This window comes from Canis lupus, chromosome 2 (assembly GCF_011100685.1).
Source record: "Canis lupus familiaris isolate Mischka breed German Shepherd chromosome 2, alternate assembly UU_Cfam_GSD_1.0, whole genome shotgun sequence".
In the NCBI taxonomy this organism is placed as follows: Eukaryota; Metazoa; Chordata; class Mammalia; order Carnivora; family Canidae; genus Canis; species Canis lupus.
In genome coordinates this window covers 56596153-56619671 of record NC_049223.1, presented here as the reverse complement: position 1 = coordinate 56619671, position 23519 = coordinate 56596153, and the positions used below count along the sequence as shown (strand labels likewise).

At 35.9% G+C, this 23519-nt stretch overlaps 1 protein-coding gene across 7 annotated transcripts in view; it reads left to right on the top strand.

The window, feature by feature from the left end:
- The window catches only part of FAM169A (family with sequence similarity 169 member A), a 62253-nt gene that overhangs the window by 19328 nt on the left and 19406 nt on the right, over window positions 1-23519 (top strand). For 6 of the 7 annotated variants that reach the window (XM_038530861.1, XM_038530863.1, XM_038530858.1 and 3 more), the window contains 5 exons: window positions 423-557; window positions 1617-1716; window positions 2079-2164; window positions 4243-4414; window positions 20194-20373. In XM_038530861.1, the coding sequence (XP_038386789.1) occupies window positions 426-557; window positions 1617-1716; window positions 2079-2164; window positions 4243-4414; window positions 20194-20373 (670 nt within the window). In that variant the 5' untranslated portion in view covers window positions 423-425. Of the gene's footprint in view, window positions 1-422; window positions 558-1616; window positions 1717-2078; window positions 2165-4242; window positions 4415-20193; window positions 20374-23519 lie in introns of those variants that run through there. The other variant, XM_038530864.1, reaches the window with a different exon arrangement.

Genomic DNA, 23519 nt, shown 5'->3' with positions numbered 1-23519 from the left:
CCGGGGTCCTGGGATGGAATCCCTCATTGGGCTCCCTGCAGGGAGCCTGCTTTTCCCTCTGCCTCTCTCTCTCTGTGTCTCATGAATAAATAAATAAAATCTTCTAAAAAAAATGCATGTGTATATATGCAAATATGTATACCTTAGCCTGTATATTTTTATATTTTAGGAAATTACCCATTGTTTCCTATTTCATTGCTTATTTTTAGTACAAATGAATATTTCAAAGTTTTTTTTTAATGTATATTTTCATCATCAGGCTCAGATTGTTGTCTGTCTGAGCAAAGGTTTTTTTTTTTTTTTTTTTTTTTCTTAGCAAAGGTTTTTTAAAGTGTGGTATTAAAGTAAAAAGTTTTTTCTATGAGTAAAAAGAAGATAACATTTCGTCTTCTAAAATATTTGTCCCATATTGTTTGTTGAAGAGAATGGCATTCCCTGTGGATATGCTGGATAATTGCAGTCATGAGGAACTGGAAAATTCTGCTGAAGATTATATGTCAGATCTAAGGTGTGGGGACCCTGAAAATCCTGAACGTTTTTCTCTTCTCAATATTACGGTAAGGTGTGCGAAGGTGATTTTTGTCAACCTTTTAAGTTGAGTTTATACGTGAAATCAGTATCTTATTATTTTTCATTTAAAAATGTTAATCACCTTTGAAGTTTTCCTCCAAAGACTTGAGTAAAATGGGTAAATATTGGTTGGTTAGTACAGCAGCATGATCAAGTTTTAAAAAGACAGGTTATTGCTTAATATTTATATTTTGCTTTTAAAATTATATGTAAGTTGTTTTGCTAAGAATGGTTATGGCATTTGAGCTAACTAAATTAAGTTTACTTTAGATTTGGAATTTGTGACTTTAGAAATTTTTAATTAAAAAATCAGCAAAACAATTACATATTTTTATGTCACAAATTATCTTTTTTTCTATCCAACTTTCTAATTTATAAGTGTGATGTATTGTGAGGGAAAGATCATTAGCATTCCACTGTGAAATAGATGGTAGGCCAGTTCTGTACACTCTGCTGGCCTCAGAGTTTTCTTCCAGAAAATGATGTTTAAAGGATTCTTTAAAATCTATTCTTCCAAAGCACGAGGATTTAAAAATTTTATTCTTATAAACCGCCAATATTTTATAATTATCTGAATTGTAATATTATCTCTAAATGGGGAATTATGGTCAGATAAATGAAGGTAGAAAAATCTTAAAAGTATCATCTGTGTCTCACAGGGAAAACAAATGTACCTATCTGATGTCTTTGACCATAAAATGAGAGATTTACCCCGTGAGATTGTCTAAATAACAGATGATAAACATAGTTGTTTTTTAATGAGTTTTTGTTCCGTATCATGCCTTTGTTTTTATTCAGATGTGTGGCTAGAGCATAGTAGTAATATTTATTGAAGTAAACTTTAATTTTTTTCCCCAAATAACAAGATTCTTGCAAAAGGGAAGTCTGATTACTAATTTTTTTGAGACTAGAAATATTTTCTATGAAATTAAATTATGTAATTTGTATTAATGTAGAGAAAGTTCAATATTTTGGTAGAAGCATGGTGTTTTTGCCCTATGTTTTCTTAACAAACTCTTCACTACTCTAATCAATTGTCTTTTCAGATTCCTATTAGCCTGTCAAATGTAGGCTTTGTACCTCTTTATGGTGGAGATCAGACTGAGAAAATTCTTGCTCTTTTTGCACCTGAGGACTCACTCACAGGTCTCTTTTCTGCTTAATCTTTATCAATTGAGGAAGTTTTCTCCAAACAATAAGATCTTTATTAAAAAGTAGCTACAAAAAAAAAAAAAAAAAAAAAGTAGCTACTTGAAGGAGCTTAAAAAATTGTTTCAAACTAAATTTCAGAAAATAAAATTTTCACTTGTTTGTAATTTTTTTTTGTTTTTTGTTTTTTACTTATTTGTAATTAAATGTTTACTGAGTGAAATAAAAATGGTGTAAATGGGGCCACATTGTCTTAAAAGTGTGGGTGTATTTAATAAGGTTATCTGTATAAGCTTTTCCAAATAGTAATATTGCATACTATAAGACTGAAATGTTAATAATCATTTATTCTGTTTTAGCTGTGGCACTTTACCTTGCTGATCAGTGGTGGGCTATTGATGATATTGTGAAAACATCTGTTCCTTCTAGAGAAGGGCTTAAGCAGGTAACAAGATCCTGTAATTTAAAAGTGTTTCTTCTGAGGCTGTTTTACAGTATGTTTCCCCTAAACATTGATAGTTGATGAAATTATTGAGCACGTCTCCATTTTAGTATAACCAGGTTGTATTAAACCCTTAGAGTTTCAATGTTATGATGAAACTGGTAGTCTGATTGAACTTCCTTAATTTTACGTGGTTCCAAAAAGTATCAAATTTGGGTGAGGAAGAGTGAATACCTTGGGGTTACTTGAAATGTAGTGACCTGAATCGACCTGTTAACTTCTGGTTTTCTTAAAGGGTAGAGAAAAGGCTAGTAATGTCTGTGTGTTTGCCTGTATTCTCTGTCTATAGGAGAGACTGACCAGGAAACCTGTCTATCAGAAGGGGCCATTTTACGTGGTCTACTCAAGTGTTCTAAAGAGTGGAGTAGAAGGGAGGTCCTCGGGGGCGTACTACCAAACTTTGTCATTTTTTTTCTGTCCTGGTCATCATTTTATCATTTACTGAGAGGAAGGCATACATAGCTGATATGCTGATCACTTCTGCCTGCCACAGTGCTTGATGGGAGAAACCAGTCTATGAAAGGCAGAGTTCAGAAACAAAGAGCAGGATGTAACACAATGAAAAGTAGTACCCGGAGGTTCAAAAAATTAACTGCACATGTGCACCATGAAGAACAAGCTAAAACAGTGCATATGAAAACGCTTGGGCTATAGTTAATTGGGACTAAAGCCAAGGTAAGAAAAACAGCTAATAAAAAATATGCCTATATAGCAAAGTCCCATTGTCTTAGCAATATCTTCAGCATTCGGATCTGTTAATGTCTGCCAAGTCCCAGTGGAAAGAGAGACGTTAAGGATCTGGAGCAGTTTCAAGGGAGAGGACCCCACATTGCATTCAGTCAGTCTCTTTCTTTAGTTGAATGTCTTGGCTTCTTCAAAGTACAGTTTTTGGTTATAGTCTGCTTAGTATGAAGAAGAATTTTATAGTGGTCAGAGCTGTTCAAGGAAGGAATGGGTTGCCTTGAAAGCTAGTGAGCTTTGTCATTTCTTGTATTTGATATCTGGCATCCCCTAGTGTGTAGTATGGTTAAGGTAGTTTTGTTGTTGTTGTTTTATTTTTTGAGAGTAGTGTGTATATAGTTAATACTTTTTGTTCTTCATTCGTTTAATTAGAGGGCACTCTTGTTTTTCCTTGAGGAGACTTGAGGAGAAATAGACTTTATGGATAGAACTCTTGTTTTGAGTGGTGAAAAGATGTCTAAGGAAAACCACATCCTTTGATGTCAGAAAGTTGGTGAGGGGGTCCCGGTGACCATGTGGCTCTGCATGTAGGAAGTGAACCTCTGCCTCCATCCTGTGAGTGTCCCATGTTTGTTTTTATCAGACTTTCCTGTGCCACTGTAGGGTCTGTGGGTATGTATGTGGGGTGAAGTGGGTATTCCTTATAGTTAAGACGCCCAAGACATGACTGTTAAATGAACATTTTACCTGGAAAAGATGAGACAGATTCCTTTTCTTTCTTTTTTTTTCTTTTTCTTTTTCTTTTTCTTTTTTTTTTTACAGATTCCTTTTCTAAGAGGATAAATACGGCCTTGCTCATCAAATAAGTTATTGTTCTCAAAGTCTTCGAGGATAACATAACTTTTTTTGGTTCCCCCTGTTCTTTTTTAATTTACTATTGAGGCTAGAATGGGGTGAAAAAGAGTTGAAGCAGTAGAGGTGTTGGGGGCAGCACTTATGGTGGGGGAAACTCTGGATCTGGGCAACTGGAAGAGGAAAGAAAACACTTGAGCGCTAAGGAAGAGATGCTGAGGATTGGTACATTAGAAACTCATTTGCCTGTTTTAGAATTTTGCTGAGAGGCAGTATTCCATGCATAGTATGTGTTTGTAGATATGAACTGTTATTGCTGTGAATGATTCATCTCATCTGTGTGATGGAAGGTTTAAGAAATCATTTTGAGTGTATTTCCAGTGCTTTGAATGCTAGTATGAGTTGTAGAAGCAGGAAGCAAGGTAGATGGCATCTCTGAATGGATGCGTATCATAACTGTTGTGCCTGGTGTCTGACTCTCTTTCCAGGTGAGAACTCTTGGGGAGAGAGTGGTTCTGTATGTTCTGAATCGAATTATTTATAGAAAGCAGGAAATGGAGAGAAATGAGATACCATTCCTGTGTCATAGCAGTACTGATTACGCTAAGATTCTGTGGAAGAAAGGAGAGGCCATTGGTTTTTATTCAGTTAAGCCTACAGGTGAGTCTTTAAAAGTTACTTGAAGTATCTATTATAGAAACCTCCTTTTTAGACCCCAACTATGTCAGTATCCTTTCAAATGACTCTTTAGAGTTTAAATTGAGGTGACTTTACTTAGTATTTCTTGGGAGTGCTTTGAGTCTACCTATCTGTGTACATGAGGCTTGTTAGGAAAGTTTGAAAAACAACAAAAATAAACATTTGACAGAGGGTAGGATTTCTGATTTCTCCATGTATGTACAAAGAGAGTTGTGCATTGAGCCTCATATTTGGCTATCTTGATTCCTTACCATGTCCTTTCCTTCATTTAAAGTAGTTGATTCCTGCTGCTATCACTATTACGGTCTCCTCCTAAAACTGCTATCTACCCGTGGACAAAATGTATTGTCTTTGTCTGCCTCACATAGCTGATTCAGCCTGATTTATCAAAGGCAGGTTTGCTGATTATCATAAAAAACAATATATTTATAGAATTCAGCTAGCTTCGAAATCCTTAATCTTCTAAAGTTTGGGTTTTTGGATCCTAAGATCCAACTAGACCCTGTTCCTAAAAGATGGGTGCTACTTCATCATGCCTTCCCTATTTTCCTGCCATTTCTCCTCTATAGAGGTATTGGAGCCAGAAAGATCTAATGTGCTTGGTCCATGTACACACATTCACCCTACACTTTAAAACCACCAGGTGGTTTTTAAAAAGTTGGCCTTTTCTGTACCTTGAACAAAAGACCTTTCATAGAGAACACTCACATTATTTTCAGCCTTTTTCACAAGTCATGCCTTCCAAATTTATCCCTTTTGGTTTGATCACATCTAAAGATCATACCAAATTCACTGTTGATTTGCAGGACAGTTGTGACTGATGGGTTCATTACATGATCAGGACAACACTTAGGATAAGAATTAGTTCATGTAGTCAGTGAGAAGTTTGCTTTTTCTCAGGAATAAAAAATTGTGATCGGTAGCTTAAACTGGTTTGCTGTTTTATTTTATTTTTTCAAAGATTTTTTTATTTTAGAAGGAGAATGCACAATCGGGAGAGAGGGGCAGAGAGAGAATCTCAAGCAGACTCCCCGATGAGTGCAGAGCCTGATATGGGGCTCAGTCTTAACAACCCTGAGATCATGACCTCAGCCGAAATCAAGAGCTGGATGCTCAACTGACTGAGCCACCCAGGCATCCTAGCTGGTTTGCTGTTTTAATAAATACTTTGGTTCTCCTTAATAGGCTGTTTTATTCTTGTATAAATTTGAGATAGAACCAATTCTTTATGTAACTTGAGAAAAATATTACACAAGGGCAGAATAATAATGTTGGATGGAAGCATTGCATAAAAGGCATCAGGGTTTTTTTTTAAGACTTTATTTATTCATGAGACACACAGAGAGAGAGAGAGAGGGAGAGAGAGAGAGGCAGAGACACCAAGGCAGAGGGAGAAGCAGGCTCCATGCAGGGAGCCTGATGTGGGACTCTGTCCTGGGTCTCCAGGATCATACCCTGGGCTGAAGATGGCGCTAAATTGCTGGGCCACCTGGGGATCCCCGGCATTAGGGTTTTTAAAAATGTTTAATAACTTTGGGGTTAGGGTATATTTTGATTACTTTATGCTTTATTTTATACAAGGTTATTCCTATGGCAGTTGGGAGATTTTTTTTTTTTTTTTAAGCTTCTCATACTGCCTCCAGGAAAGTTCTTACTTGAAACTAGCTCATAAACATTTAGAGCACATACTAGTTTATACTAACTTATTTAGAGCTTAAAAGTACACAGTTAAAGGGCATAATATTCCTTTTTCAGTTTTCTAATCAGTACTTGATTCCAAGAGTGTGCCTCTTTTTCTTTTATGTGCTTTTGTGGCTCCTTCTCTCCTTTACAACCTGACCTCTATTTTTGCTTGTTGTGGAAATTAACTAAATTTTATATCCTTGAGCTTTCAAATGCTACTTGTCTACCACTTTTAGCATTTCCATACTTCTCTACTAATTGGATTACCTCCTTACTATTTATTTTAGTTCTTTCCCTTTTTTTTTCTTAAAGATTTTATTTATTTATTTATTCATGAGAGAGAGACAGAGAGAGAGAGAGGCAGAGACACAGGCAGAGGGAGATGCAGGCTCCATGCAGGGAGCCTGATGTGGGACTCGATCCCGGGTCTCCAGGATCACGCCCTGGGCTGAAGGCGGCACTAAACCGCTGAGCCACCCCGGCTACCTAGTTCTTTCCCTCTTTAAGCTCTGGCTGTCATCTACCAGATAAAAGTGGACTTGGGTGTGCTTATACAAGGCTTTGCATTAATAACCATTTTTTTTAAAGATTTTATTTATTCATGAGAGACACAGAGAGAGAGGCAGAGACACAGGCAGAGGGAGAGGCAGGCTCTATGCAGGGAGCCCGATGTGGGACTCAATCCCCGTACTTGGAATTATGCCCTGAGCCAAAGGCAGACACTCAACTGCTGAGCCACCCAGGCGTCCTGACTTAGTAACCGTTTAATTCAGTCTGGAAGTATTCTTTTTAAAGGAAACTCAGATGTACAACATTTTGGAAAAACTGTCCAAAACAAATACTTAAACACTTTGTGATAGATATATTGCTAATATACCTATCAGGAAAAAAACCTGTACCATTAGCAAAAAGATTAAATCTTGATTAAACAAATTTGTAGCCTTATATCGCTTATGTTTATGATTTTTAAATTAAATAGCAAATCATTATATTGGGACATTTGTTGGGTTATAAAAATAGTTTTGATATATAAGAGGAGACTGTATATGAAGTCAAATCCTATTACAGTACAATGAAATTTAAGAAACTATATAAATTCTTTTTAGCCTGAAATAGAGAGTTTACTGTGGGGGACTTAGAGTTTATTTGTGTGTTTTTTGGGTTACATAGATGTCAGATTATTAAAAACCATTCTTTTCAGTATATTGTTATGCAAAATCTAGCATATAACTAAGGGAGCTCAGAGAATTGAATAACATTATAACAAGGTTTTCAGTCCCTTCTGTGGTTATTAATAAGCACTTTTGTCTTAAAAAAAAAAAATAGGAGTAGGGGATGCCTGGGTGGCTTAGCGGTTAAGGGTCTGTCTGCCTTCAGTTCAGGGTGTGATCCTGGAGTCCTGGGATCAAGTCCCACATCAGGCTCCCTACATGAAGCCTGCATCTCCCTCTGCCTGTGTCTGCCTCTCTCTCTCTCTGTGTCTCTCATGAATAAATAAGTGAAACCTTAAAAAAAAAAAAAAAGGGAATAGGATTAATGCTGAACCTTGTCTCCTTCTCATATTAAGTAATACTCATTCATGGATTCATAAACCATAAAAAAATGAGTAAGCTCCTTTTATTTTATAGATATACATTTAATGAAATTTTGTTTTTTGCCTAATAATTAGTTTTCCCAGTGTATAATACACTTGTGTTTTGATCCATCGGGTACTAATGTTAATGATAATGATATTCCAAAATTTCTTTTGGTTTGATAATTAGAACCCATGGTCACAAGAAGTTTAAAAAATATTTATGTAGGGGTATGTTTTTGCAGTGAACAACAGCTGGATAATAAGTATGTAATCCAAGTATAAAAATATGTTACATCAGGATAACCTTTTGTAGAAAAAATACAATAGAAGTTCAAGAAAAAGGAACATGGTAACATTTTTGAGTGTTAAGGATTGCTTAGTTCAGTAGTCAAGGAATAGATAGATGTTCAATGAATGTTTGATGAAGGTTATTATATTTTGACCCTAAATACTTTCTAGGGTCCATGTGATACATTTAGAAGAGTGATGTAATTTTATCTTTAATATTACTTGTTAATTGAAAAGGGAAAAAGAGTAAATTTACATAAAGCATCATGGCAGACACCATGTTAACTAATAGATCATGGTTAATATCACCAGAAATAAGACCTAGCAATACCATGGACTTCTGATCTATCAGGTACTGAGAAGGGCAAAACATCATTTCTTGTTTGCTCAAGACACATAACCTTAATTTTATAATGAGAGATGTTAGACAAAGCCAAACTGAAGGTTGTTCTAGAAAATAACTGATCAGTAATCTCTAAAGTGTCAAAATCATGAAAGACAAGAAAGATGGAGTAATTATCAAAGACCAGAATTAAAGAGATATTACAGTAAATCGAGTATGGAATCCTGGATTGGATTCTAAAACAGAAAAAAGGCATTAGTGGCAAAACTGGTGAATTTTGAATAAGATTGCTAGTCAATAGTATCTTGCAAGTATTCATTTCCTGTTTTTTTTTTTTTTAAATATTTTTAATTTTATTTATTTATGATAGTCACACACAGAGAGAGAGGCAGAGACACAGGCAGAGGGAGAAGCAGGCTCCATGCACCGGGAGCCCGATGTGGGATTCGATCCCGGGTCTCCAGGATCGCGCCCTGGGCCAAAGGCAGGCGCCAAACCGCTGCACCACCCAGGGATCCCCATTTCCTGGTTTTGATGATAATACTTTGATGTTGTAAGATGTTAACATTAGGGAAGCTGGATGAAGGGTATATGAGACTCTGTATATTTTTGTGACTTTTCTATATGTCTATAATTTTATAATAGTTTCTTAAAAGTTAATATTGATAATATGCCAGAAATTCCATCCTTGAAATTATTGAAATTTAAGGTGAAATTTTTAGATGTTACCAGAGATGTGTGAATACAGGGTATTCCCAAATTATTTAGAGGTTACAACATGAGCAAAAATGTTTCCTTTGAGGAATTTGAATTGGTCAAGAGAGAAAAATTCCATAAATACCAATATAAGTTGTTTGCCTAGGAAAGGTCCCAGTCAGATCACCCTTCCATGAAGTTCATTGTTGGCAGTCGCCGCCATGCACGCAGAACATCTAATCAGCTTTTAAATGTCTCATTCATAACAATGAACAAACAGCTTAGTTAGGGAAAGCTGCTGGTATGAATTATGGAGACCAGAACAAAAGAGAATTAAAGCAATTTGGAAGAGGCAATGAAAAACAAGACTTAATTTTGGAATGTAAGAGTAGTCCTTACACTGATGAAATGAGGATGAGATTCATTAAAAGAATGTAGAGCTCTTGGAAATTCACAATTCAATGTATGGAAGATAAAGTTTAGGAAATTCATCATAAAGAAGAGCAACAGAAACCAAACCCTAAATGATGGAAAATATGTAAGAAAATTACAAGAATGGCCTGAATAATAGATGTTTTATGAGAGAACAAAGAAACCAGAGGGGAAGAAGTTATCAATGAAAATTCGAGAAAAATTCTCAGAACTATAGAACATGCATTTCTACATTAAAATGGCCCATTGAGCATCTGTCAGAATGGATTGGGATAGATTATTATGAAATTTCAGAAATCTGGGATAGAGAGAAGACTTTTTAAGTCTCCAGAGAATGAGAGAAGTATTTGTACAGAGGATCAAGAATCAGAATGACTAGATTCCTCCATGTGAGTCCTGCACCCTGGAAGTGAAATGATGCCCGCAGGGCACTAAGGAAGTGTGGTTCTGTGGAACTGGGACTGGAGTGGACGAATGTATGTAAGAGCTAAATTCTCATCTGCTCTACTGGGAAGGCGGTTGCTGATGCCTAAAATGGAAACAATTGAGAAAAGTAGTAGTGAGTTGTTTAGAGATATGGAAGTAAATACCAGAAAGATCAGTTAAACAATTTCAAAGTGGTCGTTTATAGGGATCAGAAAGCGTCTGTGTGTGGATCATAGAGAAATGAAGTTCAGTCACATGGGGGAGGTGTGGGTTTTGACAAAAGTCAGTGTAATTTATTTATTTATTTGTGATTTTTATTATTTTATTTCTAAGTAATCTCCACATCCAACGTGGGGCTTGAACTCATAACCTCAAGATTAAGAGTTGAATGCTCCACCAAGTCAGCCAGGTGTCTCAGAAATCAGTGTAATTTTAAAATGTAAATGATATCAGTCAAAACTTTTATATAAAGTGAGTGTGTTTATGAATATTGGTGTGAGGATATAAGTTACTGGAAACAGCCTGAGATAACCAAATATAACTGTGGAGGGAGTCTGACAGCAGAAGGTGCTGTCTGCTGAGAAGTGCTCATTGACTTCCTGACAGTTAAAAAGGAAATGTTAATCTACTGGGGGATAAGAGAAAGGGGAAAGTTAGCTGAGGCTGCCAACTGTTCACCAAATATTTGTGCTTAATCTTCTATATTCTAGTCACTGGCCAGTAGCTACCCAGTCAGGGATTCTGTTTTCCACTCACTTTCACAGCTAAATGGGGCTGTGTGACTAGTTGTTCCTAAAATCATGAAAAATAGTATGTTTGATGTTGGATCAAAGTGGTTAAGATTCATTCTTTTTCTTCATCTGTCTGCTGAATGCAAAGGATTTTGAAGACCTGGGGGATGGGAAACCACAAGATGGAAGGAACCTGAGTGCCTGTTACTTTGGTGTCCCCCAGTGAACATGTTTCCAGTATTTCTGTGCTTGTGTAGTCTGCTTGTATTGGGCTGGGCCTGTGACATGGTTTACGAGTAGAATGCAGCACAAGTGACACTGTGCTAAACCTTAGGAAAGCATGGAAGTTTGCACTTTGGTGCAGTTAGAAGCTAAGTTACCCTGTAAGAAATATGACTACTTCAAGGCTGCCGTGTGGTGAGGAAGCCCAGACAGCTGCGGTCAGGAGAACTGAGGTTCCCAGTGGCGAGCCCGGCTGCGCTTCCGGTCAGCAGCCAATACAAACTACCTAACAGGAGTGAAGCCATTTGGACGTTTGGCTGTTCCAGTTACCCATATGATACCACATGAAAGTTGTGATAAAAAATGAAAGATTTTGTTTTCAACCAGTACATTTTGGGATGGTTTGTTGAGCAAAAACAGGTAACTGAAACAGTTCTTGGATGACTGTACATTCACTGTACAGGAACACCTATGTGGGACTGTTAGGAAAAAAGGAGTATTATTTATTTATTTATTTATTTATTTATTTATTTATTTGGAGTATTTTCTTATGTTAAGCTTTTCGTATTGGTTTGCTAATGACAGCTGATGTGACTGTAACTGATTTAGAAAGCATCAAGACTGTGGTGAGAAAAAAAAAAAAAAAAAAGACTGTGGTGAGAATACTTGTCTGATGGTATATGACAAGAGCTCATGTAGCTATAATCACATTATTTGTTTAGAATTCACCTTATGTATGTGTTCTATGGGGACCGCCAAATGTTGTTGCCTCTGTGAGGCGTTAGACCAATATTTATTGATGGTGAGGGAAGACCTATTTCTGGTGGACCGTGAAGAAATGGTGATTCCACAAGGGGAGAAAGTCACTCAAGTGTGACAGAGTTATCTGTTCTTGAATTTGAATAGATCCTGAATGGTCCTGTGAAAAAAAATTTTTTTTTCCTGTGAAAATTTTATTTTGAAACATGCTATGTAGATAGAGAAGGAAGAACAGAAGAAAGTGAGCAGGAGAAAGAGCAAGAAGGAGAAATGGAGAGTTAGTAATAAAAATTGTGTAGACTCACCTCAGGGAGCTTCGATTTTAGAGGAGTTGGCAATAAATCAGGTAGACAATGCTATAAAGAAAACTGAAGTAGGTAAGAGTAGAATTTGGGGGTATGTGTGTGTGGGGTACTGTTTTATATAGAAATGTCAGGGTAAGGGTCTCTGAGGGAAGTTAGGGGTGATGGGATATGTGAAGCTTGGGGAGAAGAGATTTTGAGGCAAAGCACTGCAATGCAGAAGCCCTGAGGCAGAAGCAAGTTCAGGGTGTTTCAGAAAGAACAACAGAGGGAGTGTGTGATATGGAGATGCAGAGGGGCAGGGCCGTATCCTGAATGGTGTTCTAGGACTAGGAAAGAGTTTGAATTTATTCTTTGGGTAATAAGAATTCACTGAAGGGTTTTGAACATGGGTGTTAACACAATCTGATTTGCCTTTAAAACCGGTAACTAACTCTCTTTTAACTAACAAAACCAGGAGAGGGTGCGTGCAGGTATTGAGTTTAGTTAGTTAAGAGACTTTTGCAGGTAAGAGGTGATGGTGGCTTAGACAAGGGAGATACAGATAGAAGTAATCGTATTTGAGATAAATTATGAAGCTACTGAGGCAGGACTTCTGATGGATTGTACATGAGCTATGTAGGAAATGAGTCAAGGATGAATTCTCGACTTTTTGCTGTAAGCAGCTGGGTGAGTAGTGATGAGATTTAGGTCCACTAAGGGAAGATCAGGTTGGTTGAGAATCTGTGAAAAATCTGATTATAAATGGTTTAATAGAATCACATGTATAAATTTGTTTTGTTATATTTAAAAATTTTAAAAATGTTTTGAAGATTTAGCAAGAACACTTTGAAAGAGTGAGTGAGTGCATACATGGGGGCAGGGGCCAAGGGAGGGAGGGGAATCCCAGGCAGACTCCCCATTTAGTGCCGATTAGTGCCCAGCTCAATGCAGGACTCAATCTCACCACCCTGAGATCATGGCCTGAGCTGTAACCAAGAGTTGGCTACTAACCTGACTGAGCCACCCAGGTGCCCCTGTTCTTTTTAAAATTTTAATGGCTTTTGGAGGTAGTATTTACATTTCATACTATTCACCCATGTAAATTATACAATTTGATTTTTTTTTTTTAGTAGAGTCACCAAATTGTACGACTGTCATCATAACCAATTTTAGATCACTGTGATCATCCCCAAAAGGAAACCATATACTCATTGGCAATCACTTTCAGCTCTCAGCACCTGGCTCTAGGCAACCAGAAACTTGCCTCTATAGATTTCTGTCTCTGTAGATTTGTCTTTTCTGGACATACAGATAGAATCATACATATTATATATAATCAGACACAGTAGTTTCTTTGCCTTAGAGTACTATTTTCAAATTTCATCCATGTTACAGCATGTCATTACCACTTCATTCCTTTCTTGGCCAAATAACATGCCTTTTATGACGTACCAATATTGTCTTTCATCATTTGTTGGACTTTGGAATTGTTTCTACTTTCTGTTATGAATAAGGCTGCTGTGAACATTGGTGTACAGGTTTTTGTGTAGATATGTTTTTATTTCTCTTGAGTATACACCAAAGAGTGGAGTTGCAGGGTCATATAGTAACTCTTAATTTTAGCCTTTAGAGGGGCCACCAAATGATTTTCCAAAGTGACTGCACCATTTTTCATTCCCATATCAGCAATGTGCAGTTTCTCCACATCCTTACCAGCACTTGTTTTTGTTTATCTTTTTGATTTTAGGACAGTATAGTAGATGTGAAGTGTCAGGGCATTGTCATTTTCAGTTGCATTTCCTTAATGGCTAAGGATGTGCAACATCTTTTCATGTAGTATTGGCCATTTATATGTCTCCTTTTAAAATGTCTATTTAGATCCTTTGCCTTTTTTTTTTTTTTTTTTTGGTCAGTAAATCTTACCCATTTTTAAATTGGTTTGTCTTTTTTTTTTTTTTACTCCCCTCCCCACTTTATTGTAACTGACATTAAAAAATTGCCCATATTTAAAATTTACAATTTGTTGTATTTTATATATGTTTATAGCTGTGAAATTATTACCATAATCAAAATAATAAACATACCCATTATCCCCCAAAATTTGTGTTTCTTTGTAACCATCCCTCCTCCCACTATGAATTGCCAAGCAAACACTTATCTGCCGTCTATTATTATAGATTAGCTTGCTTTTTCTGGAATTTTATGATCATTTCAGTATATATATTTTTGTGTTAGCCTGGGTTCTTTCACTCATTGTAGTTATTTCAAGATTCACGTATCATAAAATTCACTCTATTATAAAGTGATTTTTTTGCATATTTAGAAAGTTGTACAAGCATCAGCATAAATTCCAAAACATTTTCATCACCTCAAAAAGAATCCCTGTGACCATTAGCAGTCACTTATTTCCCTTACCCCATGATCCCTAGGAACCACTAATCTACTATGTTCTGTCTGGATTATTTATCTTTAAAGATAAATCTTTATCTTTTTTTTCTTCTAATGTTTACTTTAATGGTTTAGGAACAGGTAACAAAAGATCTACTCTTGACAAAGTTTTAAGTGTAGAATACAGTATTGTCAACTATAGGAATAATGTTACAGAATATCCATAGAATTTACTAATCTTGCATTAATGAAGCTTTAATTGAAATTCCCATTGATTGGCAACTTCCCATTTCCATCTCCCCTGCCCTTGGTGACCATGGTTCTGTTCTGTGCTTCTTTGAGTTTGACTATTTTAGATAACTTAAATAGTTGGAGTCATATAGTATTTGTTATATAGTATTCTGTGGCTGACTTATTTTACTTAGCATGTCTTCATCATCCATGTTGTCATGTATCACAAGATTTATTTTTTAAAAGACTGAATATTATTCTATTGTATGTATATACCACAATTTTCTTTATTCATCCATCAGTAGACATTTAGGTTGTCATAACCTCTTGGATATTGTGAATAGTGTTGCAGTGAACACTGATTGCTGAGGTCTGGGATCCTGATTTCAATTCTTGGATACCCAGAAGTGGGACTGCTGGATGATACGGTAGTTCTATTTTTTAGTTTTTGAGGAACTTCTAAACCGTTTTCCATAGTGGCTATACCATTTTGTATTCCCATCAACAATGTACAAGGGTTCCAATTTTCCATATTCTCACTAACAATTGTTGTCTTTGGGTTTTTGGTTTGTTTTGTTTTGGTGGTAGTCATCCTTACAGGTGTGAAGGCATCCTTTGTTGCTTTGACTTATATATCCTCACTGATGGATGACATTGAACAGTTTTTTACATACCTGTTGGCCATTTGTATGTCTTCTTTGAAAAAATAAGTATTTATATCCGTTGCCCATTCTAAGATTGGATTTTGTTATTTTATTATTGAGTTATAAACATTCTTTATATATTTTAGATACAAGTCTCTTACTGGACATATAATTTGGAAATATTTTCTCCTATTTTGTGGGTTGTCTTCTCACTATCTTGATGGTGTCCTTTGAAGCACAGAATATTAAAATTTTGATGAAATCCAATTTTTTTTTCTTGCTTTTGGTATTTATGTATGAAAGCTCTGTCTAATCCAAGGTGATAAATGTTTACTGCTATGTTTCCTTCCAAGAATTTTATAGCTTTAGGTCTTACATTTAGATTGATGATCCATTGGCAGTTAATCTGTGTATATGGTATGAGGAAAGGAGTCCAACTTTTTATTTATTTATTTATTTATTTTTGCCGAGGTGAATATCTTGTTGCCTCAGAACTATTCAATGAAAAGACTGTTCTTTTTCCATAGAATTGCCTTGGAACCCCTGCCAGAATCAGTTAACCATGAATACCAGGTTTTGTTTCTGGACTCTTGGTTCTTCTCCATTAATTTTTGTGTCTATTCTTGTGCCAGTACCATACTGTCTTGATTAGTGGAGCTTTGTAAGCTTTAAGATGGTAAATACAAGTCCTCCAACTTTTTCTTCATGATTGTTTTGGCTTTTTGAGGGCGTTCGCATTTCTTTATGAATTTTAGGATCACCTTGTCAATTTCTGTAAAAAGATTTAGCTGAGAATTTTGATTCTTTAGGTCAATTTGTGGAACATATTGACGTCTAAAGTATTAAGTCTTCTGATTCATGAACATGGATGTCTTTCCATTTATTTAGATGTTCTTAAATTTCTTTGAACAGTATTTGTAGTTTTAGTATGTATACAAGCTTTGCATTTCTTAAACTTAACTGTAAGAATTTTATTATTTGTTAATGCTGTGATAAATGGAATTTTCTTTTTTTCCTAAAGATTTTATTTATTTCAGACAGAGTGCACGTGAGTGGGAGGGGAAAAAGAGAATCTCAAGCAGACTCTGTGCTGAACATGGAACCCGATGTGGGGCTTGATCTCATGACCTGAGCCAAAATCAGGATTCAGATGTTCAACTGACTGAGCCACTCAATCGCCCCTGGAATTGTTTTCCTTAATTTCATCTCCAAATTGTTCACTGCTGGGGCACCTGAATGGCTCAATCGGTTAAGCATCTCCCTCTGCCGCTTCCCCTGCTTGTGCTCTTTCTCTCTCAAATAAATAAAAATCTTTTTAAAAAATTGTTCATTGGTGGTGTATAGAAATACGATTGGTTTTTGTATATTGATCTTGCATCCTGCAACCTTGTTGAACTGCTGAACTTTTATCAGTTTTAATAATTTTTCAGTGAATTCCTTAAGATTTTCTCTGTATAAAATTATGTCATTGATAAATGTAGTTTTACTTCTTTCTTTTTAGTCTGGCTGCCCTTTATCTCCTTTCTTGCCTAGTTAGAACCTCTAGTACAGTGTTAAATAGAAGCAGTGACAGTGAACAGTTTTGTTTTGTTCCTGATCTTAGGAGGAATCATCCAGTATTTCACCATTAAGTGTGCTGTTAGTTGTGGGTTTTTTGTAGGTCCCTTTATCAGGTTTAGGACATTGAGAATTTTTATCATGAAAGGTGTTGGATTTTGTCAAATGTTTTTTCTCTATTCAACTAATCGTGTGATTTTTGTTACATTTATATGGGCTTTTCCATTCTTTTTTTTTTTTTTTTTTTTTTTTTAAGATTTCATTTATTTATTCATGAGAGACAGAGGCAGAGACATAGGCAGAGGGAGAAGCAGGCTCCATGCAGGTAGCCCGATGTAGGACTCAATCTGAGAACTCCAGGATCATGCCCTGAGCCAAAGGCAGACGCTCAACTGCTGAGCCACCCAGGTGTCCCTTGGGCTTTTCCATTCTTGATCTTGGAAAAGTTTCATGCATTATGGAAATTAAAAATTTAGATCAATGGTTGAAGCCTTAGGAGAAGGTGAGATTTCTCAGAATATATAGAAGAATGTGGCCAAAGATGGAATTTTGAGGATTATAAGTATTCAGCCTAATATGTGCAATGCTAAATTCAATTATAGCTAATAAATTTAATGAAAACTTCATCTAAATTAGATTGTGGTTTTGCTTTACTAGGTAATTGTATTATTGTTTACAGCTGTTGATGGGTCTGAAGACTGGTAACATGGGAAGTTTTTCTGCTCTTTATTTGATATTGTATACTGATAGAACTTTTTTTTTTAAGATTTTATTTATTCATGAGGGACACAGACAGAGAGGCAGAGACACAGGCAGAGGGAGAAACAGGCTCCATGCGGGAGCCTGACATGGGACTCGATCCTGGGTCTTCAGGATCATGCCCTGGGCCAAAGGCGGGTGCTCAACTGCTGAGCCACCCAGGGATCCCCTGATAGAACATTTACAAAGTATAGTTGCCCCTTGAACAACACAGGTTTGAACTCCATGGGTCTACTATATGTGGGTTTTATTTTCCAATAAAAACAGTATAGTACTATAAACATATTTTTTCTTATGGCTTTTCAAAAATGTTTTTAAAGATTTTATTTATTAGAGCATGAGTCGGGGGAGGAGCAAAGAGGTGGAAGAGGGACAAGCTCAGAGTGTGGAGGCTGACACAGGGCTTGATCCCAGGATCCTGAGATCATGACCTGAGCTGAAACCAAGAGTAGGATGCTTAAATGACTGAGCCTTCCCAGGTGAACCTCTTATGACTTTTTAAATAACATTTTATTTTCTCTAACCTACTGTATGATGAGAATAACAGTATATGATACATAAACAGCAACAAAAAAATGTGTTGTTTGATATCAGTAAGTCTTCCAGTCAATAGTAGGCTATTAGTAGTTAAGTTTTTGTGGAGTCAGAAGTTATATGTGGATTTTCAGCTGCTCAGGGGGTCAGTGCCCCCAATTCCCAAGTTGTTCAAGGGTAAGTGTATATAACTTTTTAAGTAAAGGAAGAGAATCAGCATCATTTTTTGCAATGAATATGTACATGACAAATGAATAATAGAAGAACTTTAAACCTTATGAATACTACTAGTTCCATAAATTTACCATTTTAACAATATAAGACTCTGGAATTTACCTCTTCTCTGTTAGAAGAAATGCTTGTGTGAAAACAAAAATAATCAATTTGTGGAAAATTTCCTTCATATAATTACTATACTTTTGTAAGGAACCTGAAGTGTGTACAATAGTAAAACAACCATAGTAAATCATCAGACTCTATATTGAGAATTAGAACTAGATAGTGCTTTCACTTCTCATTTTTGCTTTGTCCTTTGAACTATTAGTGCTTATAAAGTAATGTCTCTTGATTTTTGTCATCACTACTAGCAGTTATGAAAGGAACTCTGATTTCAAGGCATTAAAAATAATTAGGGTCATAGTAACATGTTGGTGAAACTGTTAGACTCTTACAAGTAATTTGTTTATATATTTCAGTTTTATTGAGTAAAATTGACAAAAGTGATACATATTTAGGGTGTACAACTTGGTGATTTGATATATGTGTACATTGTGAAATACTCACCAAAATCAAGCTAATTGACAGATACTGCTGCACATAGTTACCATTTTCTCTCTCTCTCTCTTTCTCTCGATTTTTGTAGTGATAACATTATCTACTTTTTAAAAATCAAATTTCAAGTATATAGCATTGGTAACTATATCCATTATATAAGACCTTTTAACTGAATGTCACCAGTTAGGATCTAAGCAGTAAGAATTACCTGTTCTAAGCTTAAATTAGTTGATGGTCTTGGAAACTATTGCTGAAAGTTGCTGAAATTCTCCAATTTCATCAAAAACAATTCAAATTATTTGGTTCAACTAAAAAAGATCTTGTCATATTGACCAATTCATCAAATGATATGATTGGTGAAAGTTAATTTGTGAGATGTTTGTTACCTGAAATTTTATGTCTTCCTTAAACTACATTATTAGAATTACCTGAAATCATATGAATGATCTGAGGACAGGTTTTTAAAATTTGTTTTAATAGGTTTAATAGGTTTTTAAATTTGTTTTAATAGGTTTTTTTAATTTGAGGCATAAAAAGAATAGAATATTGACTGATAATTATGAACTATCTCTCAAATTAATAGAGAGAGGGATGCCCCACCATGATGTCTACAACCTATATACTGTCTTAAAATGTGTTAAAATGTGTTAAATAACACATCTAATTGGAGGGTCAGAACACAAATCAGGTGTCCTTAAAAAGACAAATCGCTATAGCTGTGTAATAGACATATTTAGTTACATTATTTCTTCTGTTTAACCTTAAGCGTACAGGATATTTTAAAAAATACATTCACAGCAAAAAGATTGCTGACTTAGCCATTTCTAAAACACATGTTTGTTTCCATTTAGTCCTAATCTGTAGTCCTTAAAAATCTGGAGAACCAATACATTTCTTTGCCATCATGGAGTAGATAAAAATGAAAGTGTACTCTCTAGTAAAAAGGGAGAAGATGGATGTTCAGGTACTAAAGTTATAATGAGATACTTCATGCATTATATGCTATATACAGTCATCAGATACTCTTCCAGTTTTAAAATGTAATAGTTGATGAGTTTTAAAGTTGTACAAGTCTGTAGGCAGTGATGCATACATATTCTAGTATATAGTTCATAATATGGTAATAGTGATTTGTATTAGATGATACTGTTGATAAACATAAAATACATAGCTTTTCTCATTATCACATGTATACATTGTGATGTAATAGCACCTGGGAAGTATTTTCTGTTGTGAAATTGGTACATTTCTTTAACACTCTTGATGTAGGAAAAAAACTAACCATTTTTAGTTTTTTTAACTAAAAATTTTAACTCACGAAAAAAAAATTCTAACTCACGTTATTTAAACATAGATACATATATGGCCTTTTTAATGTGAAAAATTGTTGGGTTTCTGTTCTTATGACTGCAGGAAGCATATGTGCCTCATTTCTTACCCAAAGCTACCAACTGCCAGTTCTTGATACAATGTTTGTAAGAAAGAAATACCGAGGCAAAGATTTTGGACTTCATATGCTGGAGGACTTTGTTGATTCCTTTACAGAAGATGCACTTGGCTTGCGGTATCCTCTCTCCTCTCTCATGTACACAGGTAAATTAAGTTAAAACATTTATTAAACTTGTCTCCACGTCACTTCCTGAGTTGTTTCTGCAGAATATTGTAAATGCGCATGTGTCATTGTTAACTAAATTTGAATTCTTTGGGTCTGTAGGGCTTCATTTTGCAAATGTGTCCTTATCTCATGTATATGGCTTTTTGGAGGTGTGGTGGGTTTTTTTAAAAAGTTGAAATATAATTCACATGCCATAAAATTCACTCTATTAAAGGGTATAATTCAGCGGTTTTTACTATATTCATAGCTGTGCAACAACCAGAACCAGTATCTAATATTTCATAAAATATGTGTATTGTATATATTGTATGTATATGTATATATAGTATATTTCATAAAATATAATTTACCATTGATTTTAGTCTAGTTGGAGATGTTTATTTCCACTGAAAATATATTTTTGTTCTAAGTTTGCTCCCTCATTTTAATATCAGAAATCCAGAAGACAAGAACAGGAATGGCATGTCAATCTTGAATTGTAATTGCTGGGTAGACCCCCACATGAGAATGGAATGACCCCTGTGTACATCTGGATTATCTGAAAATGACCTTTTCCTTAAAGTCTAATTATGGCTTTATTGAATTTGGGAAGGAATGTAAACACACTCACTGTAGGCAGAATCTCTGAATACTTACTCTTCTGGGTGCCTGAGTGACTCCGTTGGGCAGCTGCCTTTGATCAGGTCATGATCTCAGAGTCCTGGGATTGAGCCCCAGGTCGGGCCTCCTGCTCAGTGGGGAATCTGTTTCTCTGCCCCTCCCCACTGCTTCTGCTGTCTCTCAAATAAATAAATAAAATTAAAAAAAAAAACAAAACCTCTTTTCTAATTCTAATGATAAGTTGAATACCAAATGAATTACAGGTGCATGTCTATTTTTGGATAAAGTCTAAGTGAGTTTTAATGCCATTTATCCTTTAGGTAGGAGATTGCCTGATAATGTTTTATTGATCTCACTTGTATCATTTTGTGAGTAACACTCTTTGAAGTGTGAAAATAAAGGAATATACTGAAAATAGAAAATATTAGACTATGTGCGATCTCCATTTTCTGTTTCTTGCTCTTCCTGTTTTGTACAATGCTTATTATACTTGAAGAACTTGGATTTCCATTTGGTTTTCTCTTTCAACTTAATTCGTAGTTCCTTGAGGCTGCTAGATGTCTACTATTCTTTGATGACCTTATCTTTCTGTGGCTTTCATGAATAAATAAATAAAATCTTTTTTTTTTTTAAGATTTATTTATTTATGATAGACATAGAGAGAGAGAGAGAGGCAGAGACACAGGAGGAGGGAGAAGCAGGCTCCATGCCAGGAGCCCAACGTGGGACTCGATCCCGGGACTCCAGGATCGCGCCCTGGGCCAAAGGCAGGTGCCAAATCGCTGAGCCACCCAGGGATCCCCAAATAAATAAAATCTTTAAAAAAAAACAAAAAAACAAAAAAACAAATTACAATGAGATAACCACCTTATACCTGTCAGAATGGCTAAAATAAAAAACTCAAGAAATAAGTGTTGGCAAGGGTGTGGAGAAAAACCAACCCACTTGCACTGTTTGTGGCAGTGCAAACTAGTGCAGACACTGTGTAAAACCATATGGAGTTTCCTCAAAAAATTAAAAATAGAACTATCCTGGGCACATGGCTGAAAGAAAAAAAAAACTAAATAGCACTTTATAGAGTTTATGGACATAGGTCTGAGTTTGAAACTGTGGACAGGAAGGATATACACCAACTTCAGGAACACAGTTATCTCTGGGGAGAAAAGGAGAAAGGCGAATGGGATTAGGGAGGGGTCCAAAGGGAACATCAACAGTATCTACAATGTTTTATTTAATTCTCCTTAAATGAAAACAATATGGCAAAACTTTAATATTGTTACTCTGGTTAATAGAGACATTGACATTAGGATACTATTCTCTCATTTTCTCCCCCTGTATGTATAAATATATAAAACAGGTTTCTCATGTTTTTTAGTTTTAGTTTCCATACCTATAAAAGGAGAAGTTGAGGGGTGCCTGGGTGGCTTGTTCAGTTACGTGTCTGCCTTCTCAGGTCGTGATCCCAGGATTCTGGGATCGAGCCCTGCATTTGGCTCCTGCTTGGCCAGAGGCTTGCTTCACTTTCACTGCCTGCCCCTCCCTCTGCTTATTCTCTGTCTCTGTCAAATAAATGAATAAAATCTTTTTTTCTTTTTCCTAAAGGAAGAAGCTGGAGAAAAGAAGCACAGTAGGCCACATTGAGTTGTCTGAATTTAATGATTAAAATAGGAGAGAATACCTTACATAATTAGTATGAGGTCCAAAAGAAGCATTTTAGAAAAAGTGACTAGAGTTGAAGCTCCCAATCCAGATTTGTCTAGCCCACAAGAAAGAACATTTATCAGCTAAGCAGCATTAACTATTCTTTTTTCTTTTAAGATTTTATTTATTTATTCCTGAGAGACAAAGAGAGAGAGGCAGAGAAACAGGCAGAAGGAGAAGCAGGCTCCATACAGGGAGCCCGATGTGGGACTTGATCCCGGAACCCCAGGATCATGTCCTGAGCCAAAGGCAGACACTCAACCGCTGAGCCACCCAGGAGCCTCAGTATTAGCTGTTCCTTAAAAAGTTTTGAGTATTTCTACATACAGCATTAGGACACTCTTACAATAAAATTCTTTTTAAAAAATATTTTATTTATTTAATAAATAAAGAGAAGGAAAGCATGAGCAGGGGGAGGGGCGGGGGGGGGGGGGGGGAAGCAGAGTCTCCCCTGAGCAGGAAGCCCAACATATGGGGCTTGATCCCAGGACCCACCTGAGCTGAAGACTGAGCTACCCAGGCACCCTGGGTAGTTCTATTTTTAAAGATTTTATCTTTAAGTAATCTCTACACCCAGTGCGGGGCTCAGACACATAACCCCAAGATCAGGGGTTGTATGCTCTACTGACTGAGCCAGCCAGGTGTACCTAGTTTGCTTTATTATTTTTTTAATTTTTAAGTTTTTTTGGGGCTATAATATATATAATATTTATCATTTAAACTATTTGTAGATGTGCAGTTCAGTGGCGTTAGTCACATTCACTCTCTGTCTTTATTTGCCTATTCTAGGTACCTCATAGAAGTGGAATCATATAATATTGGT